This window comes from Dermochelys coriacea, chromosome 11 (genome assembly GCF_009764565.3).
Source record: "Dermochelys coriacea isolate rDerCor1 chromosome 11, rDerCor1.pri.v4, whole genome shotgun sequence".
Lineage (NCBI taxonomy): Eukaryota > Metazoa > Chordata > Testudines > Dermochelyidae > Dermochelys > Dermochelys coriacea.
In genome coordinates, this window is record NC_050078.2 from 32094732 (window position 1) to 32111247 (window position 16516).

General features: G+C 43.8%; 1 protein-coding gene across 5 annotated transcripts in view; it reads right to left on the minus strand.

The window, feature by feature from the left end:
• ACVR1 (activin A receptor type 1) overlaps window positions 1–14585 on the minus strand; it is a 113905-nt gene extending 99320 nt beyond the window's left edge. For 2 of the 5 annotated variants that reach the window (XM_043505145.1, XM_043505142.1), the window contains exons 1-2: window positions 14297–14425; window positions 4926–5065 (exon numbers count right to left, since the gene is read on the minus strand). In XM_043505145.1, coding sequence (XP_043361080.1) covers window positions 4926–4975 — 50 coding nt within the window. In that variant the 5' untranslated portion in view covers window positions 4976–5065; window positions 14297–14425. Of the gene's footprint in view, window positions 1–4925; window positions 5071–14296 lie in introns of all 5 variants that reach the window. The other 3 variants (XM_043505143.1, XM_038421801.2, XM_043505146.1) reach the window with 3 other exon arrangements.
• Window positions 14586–16516: the final 1931 nt, after the last annotated feature.

Consider the following 16516-nt stretch of genomic DNA (forward strand, 5'->3'; position numbering starts at 1 on the left):
AGGGGTGTAGGCAATACATTTTTGTATTGTAATTGAAATTAAATTACTCAAAGTTCTGTATTGATGTGCCTAGTCAGGAATCTATTTGTTAAATAACATTTTCCTGAATGTATCCGATGAAGTGAGCTGTAGCTCACGAAAGCTTATGCTCTAATAAATGTGTTAGTCTCTAAGGTGCCACAAGTACTCCTTTTCTTTTTGCGAATACAGACTAACACGGCTGCTACTCTGAAACCTGACATTTTCCTGAATATTTTTGTTGTTTGTATTGTCACAGACATACTTGCTGACAGGTATTTAGAAATAAATTATCAAAACAGTTGAAACTAGTATGACTATATTGTGGTTTTTGACAAATAAAATATACAGAATTTTAAAATATTGTGCACTGAGTTTTGGTGCAGAATTCCCCCAGGAGTATTATACGCAGCTTTCTACCAGAGGTATGAACATGGAGTTTTACATGTGTGCATTGAGTCTAGACAAAATGGAACAAATATCCTACCAGTTAAGTTAAAACATGTAATTAATTTGCATTACCATAGGCTGAAGTAAAGAACGAATATTTATAACTTGGAACATACATGAGGAGCGTCCACACCAGACTTCACAAATGAACCAAGTATCTCAAGTTCACTGACAAAGTTGTTAACTAGAGGTTTAAAAATAAAAAGGCTAGCTAGCAAACGCAAGTGCAAAAAAAGGGATAGGGATAGTCAAGGCTGAAGTTGAAGGGACAATATATGAGAGCAGTTATGCAAAGCTGTGAAGGGCCCTGAAAGCAGCACCTGATGTGACAGAAAATGGGAAACTAATGGATAAACTCCAAGGGCTTGCCTTCACTCTGCTTGGTGATTGCGACTGAACTTGAGGTACTAAAGGATATCTTCCCTGCCAGAGTTAGCCCAGGTGAGCAGTACCTGAGTTAGCCTAGTCTGGATATGAGCAGTAACATTGCAAACCCCTTACATGAGTTAGTGTGTCCTCACCGATGCTGCACTGTGTGTGTGTTGCTAGCATTTCTGGGGACACATCCCATGGTTCTTTGTCCTGCAGTCAGTTGAGCCACTCTGATTCTTGCCCAGTGAACTGGGAGAACTAGTCTGACCTTATGGTCCCATGGGGGAATTGTGGGAAAGCACTGGAAAACTATCAGCACTGAAGTGACTAGCCTGAGTAAAGTGGCATCTGGGCTCTAACCCATATCTCCAGACAGGCCAGCTAGTCTAGTTTGAAAGCACCACTAAACTTGAGTGAGGGGGCTGTATGTGTGTGGATGGGAGAGTAGTTGGGGTAACATCTAGGTAAGAGCCCAGGTGAACTCTGCAGTGAAAATATACCCTTAGGAAAAGCTAGAGAGGCAACCCCATGTTTATTCCAGGTTACAGGTATTTGTTCTTTACCCTAGGGATCAGCCTATTTGAGCTACTCCCATTAGTTATACAAGAGTAAGCACCTCTTAACGGATATAAATTTTATACCGGGGGCAAGCAGCATTGATGGAGCAGTACAAAAAAAAAAAAAAACAAAACTGTGCTTAGATAATGTTCAGTGAAAGGATAAGGGTCTGGACACAAATTTTAGCTGTATGAAAAAAATTATACAAAGGAAATATAGAATACTTTTGTTATAGTTGATTAATTTAGTCATACCTTATGCTGCCTATTATTTTACATCAGTTAATACAGCACCCCTAAGAATACCCTAAATCATTACACAACTTCACCGGAGGTATTTTCTTTCAGTGTATACTTCAACAGCTTTAATGTATTCTTCCACTGTAATCATTTGTCAAAACCACAAGCAATATTTTACTTAAGAAATCTAACAAAACATTTTTTTTCCAAATGACTAATACTACATCTGATGTATGGCTAAAGTTACAGGGTAACAGAGTTTAAAGTAAAATTAAAGCAAGTTCTTGAATGTGAGAATCAGACCATAATTCAATTCCAAAATAGATATGAACTGCCCAATTTAGTAACCTGTCTAGTGAACTATAAGCTGTAAATTTTGTTTAGGTAAGATGGGAGAGAATAAGGACCCACCTACAATACAACCATTTTATGAGACTAATGGCCCCAGTAACATGCTACCAAATCATACTGCGCTCTTGTCAAGTCTCAGGCTGAAGCATGATCAACAGATAGTTTGGTCTTGTCCACACAACCAAAACCAGTCTTTTTTAGCAATGTTGGGGGCCCTACCCAATGTAACTCAGTCACCCACAGTAGTTTTGTAGTCAAGGACCTGGATTAGTGTTCATGTATAACTGCTTTTATACCCAAAGAAATATAATTCCATATGGTAAAATCCTGACCCTAGTCAAGTCATTAGCAGATTTGCCATTCAAAGGGGCCAGAATATCACCCATGCTACATACATACATACTTCAAGGCACCAACTATTCCATTGCTATGTTCCACATCATCCTTTTGTAGAATTATCCTTACTTAAACCGATGATCAGGTATTTAAGTGGGCACAGTCCAGACACTCGATAAACTGTAACACAGGAGAGAGTTCCAATAAGACTTGCAGCTTCTTAAACACATGACTCGCTTAAGTAATATATGTATAATCTGATCAGCCCTTCCCAAATGCTTAACACAGGAAATAATCCCCCACCTGCATAGTGAGGAAGAGAATATATATTCTGGTAAAAATCTGCAATTTCAAAAAAAAGTATCTGATCTACTCTTTTTGTATTTGCCAGTTTTATTGCCAACCTAATACTTCCATTAGTGGGTTACCTTGTGTCTTATTGATAATTTTAATGGTAAAGTGAGAATTCTACCTGCACCCAATATTTTAAGCTTCTAATTTACATGAAGAAAAAAAACAATTCAGTCTTAAAACAATCTAGTAGTTCCAGCCCACCCACACAAAAAAGCTTCAGTAAAATTGTCTCTTAATTCAGTGAAGAACTCTAAATAGCGTAGTCTGTTCTGAAAAGAGTAATACGTGTGTTTTTTTTAATTTCACAATTGTTTCCTAAGGACCCTCATGCCTCTCCTGCCTCCATTTCTATTCAGTATTAGTTGAAATTGGAGAGAATGATCTAATCCCAACAGGATAGGTCGCACAGAGCCAGATCTGCCATAACAATTGCTATCAAGGAATGGATTGGTAGACATAACAGCTGTGCCTCTGACAAAAACAAAGAAAACAGGGAGTTTAACACAATCATGTCTAAGCTATGGTTTGTGGAACTTTCAAATCCCTGAGAGTTTCATGTTCAAGCTTGTACAACATGGGAAAGAGGATCCCACTACAACAAGGACAGAGCAACTGGAAACACCAACAAGAAACTACATATAGCTTCAGGATCTGTTCCATGAGACTAAAGAACAAGACTCTTAAATGGAAAGGAAGCCAAAGACAATTTTTGAGAAGTTTCCCTAGTGAGAAGTGGCCAGGAAGATTAGTACACCCACAGCCTATTCTGCTGAAGGTAACTATACGTCTTCCTTAAGCTAGTGTTCAGAGGATTATCTAGACCAGGGGTTCTGAAACTGGGGGTCAGGACCCCTCAGGGAGTCACAAGGTTATTACATGGCAGGTCACAAGTGGTCAATCTCCACCCCAAACGCTGCTTTGCCTCCAGCATTTATAACGGTGTTAATTATATTTTAAAAGTGGTTTTAATTTGGGGGGGGGGGGAAGAGAAGAGGAGTCACACTCAGAGGCTTGCTATGTGAAAAGGGTCACCAGTACAAGTTTGAGAACCACGGATCTAGCACAAGATTTGAGGGTTTGCTGAGGTAAGTAAAACCCCTGACCTCTCCCCCTGCTGCTGATCAGCAGCTTGCATGACTTCAAAGAGAGCCATTAGTAGTCTCCTGTTCATTTGTACAACTAGCAGCAGCTACCCACCTGCTTCACTGTTGTTCACATGCAGGATACTTGCCAAAAAAAAAAAAAAAAAAAAAAGCTCCAATTAGAAGAACGGGTGCCTGATCTGCCTGCCTCTTGGACCCTCCTCTGCAGTTTGCCTTTTAACAAGTGCTAAGGCTCACAGCCAAAGCAAGAAATGTCTAACCCCAGAGGGGTACGGCAGCTGGCTCCAAATGCACTGAAATACCTAAGGGAGGGCCTTAGTACCTCTACCCACCCCCTTTCTGTACCTTAGGATTGCAGAAGGATCTGCCCTTCCTCACTTATTTGGTCCTGCTTAGATCACCAGGGTGGAGAATTCTTGTATTGTTAGGAGTCACCTCTCTTCCTCTCAAGCAGTCTTTGCAAAAGCAGGTCCACTTCCCTTCCTCTCACACCAAAGAGGGCAAGAGGCAGGATAGAAGGAAAAGGGGGTGGGGGGGGGGGAAAGAGGGGAAGCGCAGCGCGGTGGCTGGAGGAAGCCAAAGGTATCCGATTAACTTGGACAATTTTACCAACCCCAGTTAGCTTCTTAATTCAGAAAATAAGCCTAGAATAGAGATATGTTGTTAATGAACTCTATTAAAAAAGTGGTGATTGCATGCTCCTCCCACCACCATCTCCCCAATACCTAAACCAGACTCCTCTTCCTCCTTCTTAACCAAAGTTTGTTTTCAGTCTGGAGGGGGTAAAAAGAGAGAAACATTTCCCACTATAAGGAGCTCAAAACACACAAGTAAAAAGCCACTGATCCCAGATCTCAAACTTGCTACCAGACTCACGCCATATTCAGTAGCTAAGCTCTGTGCCAATTAGCACTTCAGAAACATGGGCACATCTACACTAAAAGCGCCACTGTCACACTTGACTGAAGATGCTACCTACGCCAACCTTCTCCCATTGGTATAGTACCCAACCTCCCCAAGAGGCGGTAGCTATGTCAACAGGAGACTTCTCCCATCAGCGTGGTGCTGTTTACCCCAGGGACTAGGTCAACTGAACTGTGTCCATACAGGGTGTTGATTTTTCACACCCGACAGATATACTGACCTAATTTCCGAGAGCAGACTTGGCCTGAGTCTTGCCCTCTTAGCCATCATCTCAAATCCTCTTTTATATGCCAGGACAGGAACAATAGTGTTGTAGTAGTGTCCAGAGTCTGATGCCACAGGATCTGAAAATTGGCTTGACTAGACTGGGAAAATACATAATTTAAAAACGTGCCATCTATCACCACTTTGCACAAGCACAGACAAGGCAAGCTGCGTTTAGCTGTTTGCAGTCACCCCTTGCAGAAGTACAAGATTAAGTTGTGATTTGACAACATGGGGTAGATAATTTTCCTCATTCTAGACCAGTGGTTCCCAAACTTTAACAACCTGTGAACCCCTTTCACTAAAATGTCAAGTCTCACAAACCCCTCTTAAAAAGGAATACTTCCAGGGATTTTCTCCTTTACCTGAGTATAAGTTATAAAAAGCAGTGATCTTGGAAATATTAAAAAAAATACATGCTTATTACACACTATTATCAATCATTACAGTATTTGTATTACATTATGAAAAAGGCAACACTCTTCCAATATCTCACTTTCATAGCTCGTATCACTTTGAATAAGCCTGTTATAAGACAAGGCTCCTATATTTCATCAAAGAGTATCAGATGTGAAACAGCATGAAGGTATTTAAGAAGCCAACTCAAAGAGTTCCTCCTACACAAGCATTCAGGTCTTGAGCAGTCCAGGCAAATAACTCACGTTATAACAAAGCTTAAACTTGTTCTTCATAATAATTTTAAAACAATATTTGCCTATTTAATTTTAAAAACAGCAAAAAGATATCCACCTCCCTTTCCATTTCTTATAAGGAGTCTTGAAGTTTAAATCTCCTCAGTGTGATAGGTATGCTTGCTTTGATCTGCTTAGCTCTTGGAAGTCCAGGGGCTCCAGGCTGCTGGCCCCATCTGCCCAGGATCCCTAGGGACAGCTCTGTCTGCCATTAGGGATTTCCCCCCTTCCCCGACAGCCCCCCGTAACATTTCACAAACCCCCGTTTGGGAACCACTGGTCTAGCCAAACCGCCAAAGGCAGTCTACATTACAGGATTCGCCGCAACTATGCCACTGTAGTACCATAGCATAGACACTTCCTACGTTGATGTAAGGGGTTTTTCCCCCATCCATTTTATGTAAACCCAAGCACTGGTAGCTAGTCGATGGAAGAATTCCATCTAGTCACATCTACACCTTGCCTTAACTACAGTGTTCAGGAGTGTGAATTTTTTCATATCCCTGAGCAACATAGATAGGCAAACCTAAATAATAAATGCAGAAAAAAAAGGACACTAGGGATGCTGAGCCCTATGGAAAAACCAAGTTTGTCAACTAACATATTTGTACTTGGGAGATGGATGCTGCATAACGTTAACTCTTGTTAGCAGTCCTTGGGCAGACTTATCCCAGGAGACATTGTGGAGAACAGGGCAGCAACCTAATTTTATGACAGACCTAGCACTTGCCCCCAAGGAAGATACATGCTCATCCAGCCCGATGTCTGCTTCATGAGAACACTTGGCCAGCACATCCTTCAGATGACCAGTCAGCTAAAGCCTACTAGACTAAACACTGGTATAAGACTAGCGAGGGTAGGTCCTGAAAACAGACCTTTCTAATTTCAGGGACCCATGGATACCCCAGTTATTTATGAAGATTGACATTGTGTTGTTCATTTGCACTAATTCAGAATAGGAAGTGATTACAGTGGACGAGTCAGGATTTTTTGGAGTTGGTAACCATTTGGCAGGGCCAGCAAAGATTATTTAAGGTTGGTTCTGACCAATAGCAGACACAATGCCTAGTTCCAATGCACTGCTCAGCTGCCATGCATACCCCAATGCTCCATTGACTTCAGTGAAATGTTAACAGGTAACAGTAGCACAGCAGTTAAAGTGGAGGACTAGCAAAGGGTTAAGCTGAATCCAATCTGAAATGAAACACCAAATCAGAGGTTGAAGAGGCTCCCCCTACTAGCTATGATAATGAGATGCAGCACCTGATATCCTTCATACACTAGCTGATGAATTGTTAGTCATATCTGAATTTGGCTTTCTATCTCTGAGTCAGCATATTTAAACCCACTACTAAATGGGTAACAGATTTATAAAAATATATATATCTTACACATATTAGTCGTATCTCTCATCTTCTATATCATCTCACTCAGCTTATCCAATAAAAAAAGACAATGTCATCTTTGTGATTCTACTCACAATTTTGACTCTTATGTAATACAGGGTAGCACTTTCAAAAGCATACAAAGTCAATGGGCCTTAGGAGCCTAAAGGTATATCTACACTGTAAAGAAAAACCCAGAGCACTGAGTCTCAGAGCCAGGATCAAAAATAGCAGCGTATATGTTCCTGCTCAGACTGGAACCCGAGCTCCGAGATCATTTCCCCTTACCAGGCATCAGAGCCTACAAGTGCTATTTTTAGTCCTGCGGCCCGTACCCCGCAAACCCAAGTAAACTGACCTGGGTTCCGAGACTTAGTGCCACAGGTTTTTTCCTCTATAGTGTAGACATACTCTTAGTCACTTCAGGGACTTGGGCCCCTAAGTCACCTTATGTACTTTTGAAAATATTATTCTAAGACTGTGTCGCTATTTAATGGTTGCAAATATTACAGGGGAATAGTTTAAATGTAATAAAAATTCACTTGGTTATTTCTTTAAAGCATTTCTATTAAATTTAACAATAAAACTTTGTGTTTATATAGCTCCTTCCATATGAGGATCTCAAAGCACTTTACATGCATTTGGAAATTACGCCTTCCAACATGCCTGGAAGTATCATCACTATTTACAGATGTGGTAGACTGAAGCACAGAAAATTTAAGACCTCAGCTACACACTAAGGGCTTGTCTAGCATAGGATTTAAAATTATGGTTTTAGGAGATATTAGATAACTCATCCTAACATGTTCTTAAACTGTGTTAAGATCTACACCGCCTTGTCTACAGTACTGTTTTAGAATACCATGCCTTTAACTCCCAGTCAAAAACACACAAAAAGCCTAGCAGAATCCCCATTAGTTATCACATGCTTAAGGGTTGGCAGGATAGGATCCATATTAAGCACTGTCTGGGGACCCAGTCCCACCACAAGGTTAAAACACAGCTCTTTCTTGCTGTGTAGACAGAAGTGAACTATGTTTTTACCAGATACTTGATAGCCAGAGGTAGATCTACAAGCACAGGTTACAGGAACCCCACTTCTAATGTCAAGCTGCTAGGAAAGAGAACGAATCCAGGGATTTCTACAAGGATCCTGTCCTTATATCCTGCTCCTACATCAACTTCACATAAAATTTAAGCTCCACTCTAAGTTGCCACTGTTCCTGCTGAAAGGGAGAAGAGGGTTTTCCATTTCCTCCTACCCCCAAGAGCGTCTTAACTGCTAAGAATGAGGAAGTGGAGACCTGCTCTATTCCATAAAAGCACCTGGTTACCTTACTTGGACAGACAGACAGCCTGGAAAAACTTACCCAACTTGACATATCAGGCTAGACAGTCATCAGAACATAAAAAATTATAGCTGATAATACAAAACACATTCCTCCTATTTGTGTAAGTAGAAGTTTGTTAATAACTAGCTTCAGGAAATAATATAGCTGAAAATGCTCTGAGGAAGGTCTGCAGAGACACAGACTGAACTTTTGCGGTCACCATTAAAACTGTTACAAATCCCTTTAAAAAAAAAGAAAAGGAGTACTTGTGGCACCTTAGAGACTAACAAATTTATTTGAGCATAAGCTTTCGTGAGCTACACCTCACTTCATCGGATGCTAAATCCCTTTGTAAGTAATGAATGTGACTACAATATTCCATATACAAAGTAACAAACACTAGGTAACATGATTCATTTGCAAAGGCAAAGCAACCAATATGCTGCTATCTATATTCCTTACAAAAAATGAAGGAAATACGATGGTTACATTCATTTCTCACAAAAGCAAAACAAGAAAGATGTTAACAATGACTGTTGTAAATAGATTATAAACAGGCTTGGAAGAATTAGACTTATGAAGTATGTCAGTAAGTGTTGATTTCATCACACACAATGAAAAAGGTATTCCCACAATTATAGTTGAAATTTACAGATAGGCAAAGAAAAAAAAATGTTGCTTGAGAACTTAGGAGTATGATTTAAGGCTATTTATTTCATATATTTGGGCATGTGATATTGACAATTTGTGTTTTAACCATTAAAGCTTTGAGTCTCAATGTCTAACACCATTAAATTATTGTCTGACCACCACTCCCCTCCATAACTTCACACAACTGCCAAAATTTAAGTCAATAAAAACCTAAAAAAAGGCAGAACCACCAAAATTGTGGGCAACTGTGAAGATTTAAAATTGATAAAAAACTGCAAGAGTGCTTAAAAACATCAATATTATCCATCAAAATTGTTTTAAGAAAATAAAAATCAAGTTCTGCCATGTCTATTTATAAAGAACCGAGTGAAAATACAAGGTGACTGCCATTGGAGCTCCCTGTAAAATAGGGCAGCTGATATAACTGAAAGAGACTGGTACTGCCACCATCAATAATATCCAAACAGGATTTCCATTTCTCTGCTTCTAACTTTGATATGTGTTATATTTACATGAATTATAATTAGACACAGATAAATGGTTCCCTTCCCCCAGGCATTTTTTTTTAAATAAACAGCCCCACCTTCTATATTTTTGGATGGACTACGATTCATCACATAAAGGCTGATGATATATAAAGTGAAATGGTGCAGAAATGATCTCAGTCACTGCAGTATGCCTTGAAGTATATCCTGAAATGGAGACAGAGGGGGAAAAGACCACTTTGTCATTAGGTTACAAGAGGACATATGAGTAGTGGGAAGAACTGCAAGCAAGGATTACCCATAAATCTTGGGCCATCTGGGTCAACAGGCAATTCCCAAAGTATATGGCATGCCAAGGGCCCTTTACTTTGTTAATTATAACACAAGACAGAAAAAAGTGTTTTTCATATTAACAAGGTACATTGAGGTGGGGGCCAAGTGACTCAAAATAACAGTATGGAACACATCACTGTTTGTTAAAACGTAGGGGATGAGGTGGGTTACTTTCATTTTGGAGAATCTGTTCTAAAAAATAGACTCTAATCTGTAATATCCAAAAATATGTTAAAACCATCCAAGGAAGCAGCAAGGCATTTATAAGCAGCTCCATTTGGGTGCTTTACCTTTTTACTGCCTTCAATTGCATGCCCTTCTTGGGAAGGGCATTATTCTCAAACAACATTAGACCTTTACAGATGGCACTTGGAAGGTATTTATAAAATATTGGATATGGTCACTATGGCCTCCATGGATAAGAAGCATAGGGGAGGAGTGGGCAAACTTTTTGGCCCAAGAGCCACATTGGGGTGTGAAACTGTATGGAGGGCCAGATAAGGAAAGCTCCCCCTACTTCCCACCCCGACTGCCCCCCCCCAGAACTTCCCACCCATCCAACCCCACCCTGCTCGTTGTCCCCGACCACCCCCTCCCAGGTCCCCCACCCTAACCGTGCCCCGGGACCCAACCCCTATCTAAACCCCTGTTCCCCCCAGAACCTGTGCCCTATCCAACCACTCCCTGTTCCCCATCCCCTGACCGCCCCCCGGGACTCCCTGCCCCAGCCCCCTTGCCATGCCGCTCAGAGCAGCATGTCTGGCAGCCGCTCTGCCCGGCCAGAGCCAGACACGCTGCCCTGCGTGAGCGCACAGCCCTGCCGCCCAGACTGCTGCCTGCGCGGCGGCGTGGCTGTGGGGGAGGGGCCAGGTGCAAGCCTCCCAGGCCAGGAGCTCAGGGGCCAGGCAGGACGGTCCCGCAGGCCATAGTTTGCCCACCTCTGGCATAGGGCCTATTTCAAGGCTACAGGACATAGAAATGAAAACTGAAAAGAGAGACCTCTAAACGTGTCATTGACTATAAGCAAATTGCTTCATTTTTTGCAATAACTGGATTTTTCCTAAATGGAAGATTGGAGGCCACAGAAGTATCTCAATGCAAGTCACAAAAATGGACAATGTTTGTCGATTTGAAAGTACGGTTCCACTTGGAAATCTTAGCGACTCCATATCAAGAATGCTCACTTTCCCTAAAGTTTAAAAAAAAAACCACTTATAACTGCCAGTCCTTCAAACTTAGAAACTTTCAAATACCAGGCTATCACAAACAACAAAAGGTTCTCTAGGACAGGTTATGCCCTCAGTGATGACTGTGGGCTTGTACAGCTTTCAGTAGGTTTAAGCAGGGTATGTCCCTGAAGGCATGAAGTCAAAAGAAAGTGAAGCGTTCTTCCAGTTTACTATAAAAAGGTACTGCTGTAAATTGATCAATGGTTCTCAAAACCGACGGACCACTTGAAAGTTGCTGAGGGTCTTGGCGGACCACTTAATGATCTTTCCAAATGTTGTTTGTACTGTTAGCTAACTATTGTAAAACGCTTTGGATAAGAGCACTATATAAAAAAAATCTTAAACATTTTTGTGCTCTACAAATAAAAAGCGCACAACTCATTTTAATATTAATACCTTACATTTCTAATGTGATGGATGTGCCCTCTGTCCCCCACCACGGCAGCCCAAGTTGGGCTGGGAAGTGGGGGAGGGTTGCTCCCTCTCTCCCCCACCACGGCAGCCCCCAAGCTGGGGCTGGAAAAGAGGGCTGCCTCTTCCCGACAGCCACAGTCCCGGAGCTCGGGAAAGTCACCTTTCTCTGGCTGCCACAGCCCCACAGTCCCAATTTCCCCCCACCCCCTCTTCTCATCCCATTGCCGCCCCCCCCCCTCCCCCCGGCCACCACCTCACCTTACATGTGCGTCCTCTCCAGGGTCCAGGCACCTAATTAGTGGAATCACGCCTGCATGGCTCCACTAATTAGGTGGGTGGCCCTTCATTCTCTTGTGTACGGACACCCAGACATATACCTTAGTGCGAACTGTCCGTGGACCACAGTTTGAGAACCTCTGAAATAGATCATTTTTTACCTCCACAGAGCATTGCTACAAATTATGTTATTGGAAAGGCTAACACCATGCTTATGCCCTAAATTTCACAAAGCACTGAGGGTTAATAAAAAAATCTTTAGGATAGTTAATATATAGATATGAGCCCATTAATACGACATAAAATAGGTGGTTTGATTTAGTCTCCCACAAATCCATTGACTGAACACCAGCAAATCAGAATGAATGAAGTGGCTTCAAGAGATTCAAATGCACACAGGATTTTTGGCCCCTGTGACTTCATCAGTTTCCTGTCAAAACTTCAGCCTTCTCTAAACTGGCTTTTGCTACACTGGCTTTCAATGTTGTCTTCTTTCTCATATACTAGAAAATGAGAAAAATATTAACCATTATAAACATCTCACATGATGACTGCGCTGTATATAGTGCAGAAAATTTCTTCTAGAGTCAGTGATTCAAAAATCTGGTTGTTTGTATACAAATACTAAACAACAAGAGCTATAAGAGAAATAGGGTGGAAATTGATATCTAGTATTCTTCTCTTAAAAAGGCAGAGTCATTGGGACTGGGTTATTAGCAAGAGCTTCCCCTCCTCTCCCTGTAATCTCCAAATTGAGATAATTAGCAAAATAAGAGGCTGTTTGCTATTATTATGTCTATCCTAAATGGATAAGGCTAGAGAAGTGACCTTTAAAAAAAAAAAACCCACACATGTAGTTTGTTATTTCACTTAACTTTTTCCTTCCCCTGAGCAGTAGAATTATTCACATTCCCAACAATTGAGACATTTATCTTCCTCATTTTTAAAATACCCATTTCTCCACAATTTTCAGAGTTGGGGGCTTGGGGGAGGAGGAGAAAGATGACTGCAAGATAATTTTCTCAAGGCTGAAGACTAGACCAGACAAGACTCCTTAGACTATGTTAATACCACTCTCCATCAGGCTAATGGAATTGCTGTTGAGCAATACAAGTCATCCTCGTCTCACAGAGCTGACCAGACTAAATCAAAAGCACTTGCTAGTTTGAGAGAAACCAGGAATCAAGGTTGTATCCATCTCCCACACACCTGTGTGGAACACTCAACAGGACATATTCTACATTTCTGAATTGTGATATTTTCAGTTTGTTTTGATTTAAGTTATCAACATGCAGCCCAAAAGTCCTGGTAATATTTATCTCGCAGGGTTTTTCCACCATGAAAAATCATACCTTAACCATTTTCAAGTTGATCCTATGACTTCAATGCATTTGGAAAGGGAGTCTTGATTATTCATAGTGAGCACGACAGGAACAGCTTTGTAATATTTGGACTATGTTTTGGAAAAACAGTTGTGTACTTTAAATCATGTTTGATAAATACTTTAAAATATTTATAAAGGGTATAGAAAAGCAATTTTGAAACGAGTTCTATTTTTTGCTCATATGATGTTTTGAAACTCTGCTAGCAGAGTTTTAAAACATTGCTAATTTATTAGTCTCTAAGGTGCCACAAGTACTACTTTTCTTCTAACAGGAAAGAGACTTAAGAAACTAGACCCCAAAAGATAGCTAGCTGCATTCTTCAAAGGACTAAATTAACAGCTTTTTATGTGTGATACTCATTGTAATGTTTCTCAATCAGCATGAGGCAACTGAAACCAAACAAGAGAGTGTCAGTCTTGTTCACCAATCATTTCTACATTACAATAGAAGCCTGAAAACTAGTGGGAACTCCAGCCCTTCCAAAGTGTTTTTGTGCTTAAAGCAGTGACGGAAGAACCACTGAAAACAGCAATTCCTCCATTTAAACGCAGCATTCATCGACCCTGATCACCCCCCCCTTCACCCATTTAAAGATTCCCAAGCTTCTCTTTTTACTGTTATGATTACAGCGCCGGGGGAAGGGTTTAAACTTGGCCAAGTAACGTGTAGCATCTGTAACCACATTTGCCTTGGGGGCATCAGAAGAAGCTGCATCCCACATTCCTGCCTTTGAAGCTACCCAAACGGCAGCTAGCCAGGCAGGGAGCTCGGAGAGGAGCTTCCTGGCTCTTTCCTGTCGAGCCGGGCCCGAGAACTCCCAGCGGAGGGAGACACGCAGGGCCGCGGCGGGCAGAGGGCAGAGGGCATGTTTTGGCTGCCAGCGCCCCCGGAGGCGCCTCCCAGGCGGAGGTAGGTAGCGAGGGGCCCGCGCCGACTCCCCTACACGCACTGCGGGGAGCCAGGACTTCCCCGCCGGGCCCCACCGCGGGCAGGAGCGAGCCCCCGCAGGCAGCGCGTCCCCTCCCGCGCCGGGCGGGATCCCCCCCCCCACCGCCAGAGGCAGCTCCCGGCCCAGGCGGCGGGGGGGGGGGGGGGGGGGCTCCGCAGGGCCGCCCGCCGCAGCGCGAGGCCGCCAAGGCCACTCACCGTCTCATGGCAGCGCAGAGGGAGGAGGCGCGGGGCGGCGGCGCGCCCGGGGCGCTAGTGGCGGGCAGCCCTCGCCATGGGGCGGCGGCGGCGGCGGTGGCGAGCCCTCCCCGCGCCGCTGCGCTCTAATCGCGGCGCGTCCCCTGGGCCAAGCCCGGCCGCATCCCCCCAGCCCTGCCCGCGGGCACTCGGCGGCGGCCGACGAGGGGGGGAAGCGCGCAGAGGGACGAGACGCCGGAGAGCCAAAGTCCCCCGCGGCGGCGGCAGGAGGGGCTGCGATGCTGCTCCTGCGGCGGGAGCGGGAGGAGGAAGTGGCTGCTCCCCGCTCCGCCAATGGACGCCCCGCGCGGCAATTAATAACCAGGCACATCATTTCCTCCCGGCGCGCTGCCCCGCCTCGCCCCCTGCCGGCCGGCCGGCGCGGCGCACCCTGGCCGGCCACGTTCGCAGCCCGCCGCCCGTCCGGCCCCTCAGCGCACCGCGGGAGGGTGAAGTCGCCGGTGGCGGCCCCAGGGCAGACACGGAAGGCGGTGTGAACCCGGCTGCTGTGGATTGAGTTTGATTCAGCCCGCCTGCAGCCAGAGGCGCCGCCGCCTGCTTTAAGAGGGCCCCTGCCAGCCCCAGCAGTCAGAAGGGTTGAGGCAGACCCCCACCAGAAGTCATGACGTTGACTTGAAAAGTCAGGTTTCAGAGTAGCAGCCGTGTTAGTCTGCATTCGCAAAAAGAAAAGGAGGACTTGTGGCACCTTGGAGACTAACAAATTTATTAGAGCATAAGCTTTCGTGAGCTACAGCTCACTTCATCCGATGCATCGGATGAAGTGAGCTGCAGCTCACGAAAGCTTATGCTCTAATAAATTTGTTAGTCTCTAAGGTGCCACAAGTCCTCCTTTTCTTTTTACTTGAAGAGTCGTAACTTTAGCGGCTTCCCATTTCTGAGCCCTTAGGATGCACTTTGGTCACACGCTCCAGCTTTCCGCTGCAATCAGGAGGGCTAGAAACTCGCTTTTTTAAAAGTGGAGGTGTATTGCCAGGACTCCAGGAGCCCTGACTTTAAGCAAAGCGCCAACTATTCCATGACTCAGCCTGAAATGGCAAGAGCTGGCCACACAACCACACTGTGGTTTCCTACCTCTCTTAAAAGCGGATTTAATGTTACACAGATGCAACTTTGACTACAGACAAGTCCCCAGAGAGGTCACCCATAGAACTGCTCCGACAGCACCTCCACCTGAGAGCAGGTCAGAGGCACCTGCTAGCTCGACAGTACACACTCACACCAGGGAGCTGCCAGAGATATTCTGTTGTGCTCATGCACATTCATACCAGAGAGACAAGTAGAAAACTTTTGAGGCAATGAGTCCCAACGGTACCTGCACTCATGTCAGACAGAGAGTAGCTACCCAACCAGTGTCTCTCACAGATCTTGTTTCCCTCTACTCCTTCAGCTTTGGATTCCTTTCTGCTCCTCTTGCCCCGTTAAAGATCCTGCTCCTCTCTGGCTCCCGCAAAATGTACTGCAAATTGAATGGAAGAAATAATACGTAGTACTTGCAACTACCCTGAATCACAGGATGCGTTGCAATTGTGCATTCAGAACTGCATTTCTTGACATTCAGGAGGCAGTGGGTGAGGAGGAGAGACAAGAGGGAAGGTGAGGGTACAAAGTCAGCATTCGTCCATGTTTCTGTGAACTAACAGGAATATTTGGCCAATTTCTGCCCTCAGCTACGCCTGCATCCCTATTAAAGGCAGCATGCAATGGGCTTGGGGAGCTGAGCTGTAATTGGGGGGCAAGAATTTGGCTCTTACAGCATTTAGAAGTAGGAAAGAATCACTAGACCAATGAGTCTGTTCCATTGGCAAGCGCAGGTTACAGCCCCCCATAAAAGACACATCAGATAATTTGGTGCAGGATGTGCAGTAAAGTTTATAGGGCCATGTGTGAGACAAGATGTATGGTAAACTCAGGATAACTGCCACAAAGAACAGGATATATTTATGGGGGTACAGGATGTCAGTTTTGAGTAGTTACTACTTGGGAGCCAGGAGCTTTATCGTATGACAGGGAAATCTAGAAGGTTTTGTCATTAGGAAACAGAAAAGGATGGTCCCTCCCCCAATTCATCGCTCAGGATGGAGGGGGCGGACATAGGAGCATGTTAGGAGATAATACCCACAAAGTGTGGGGAAGGAGGGCAGGACTATTCAGCTGGTTACT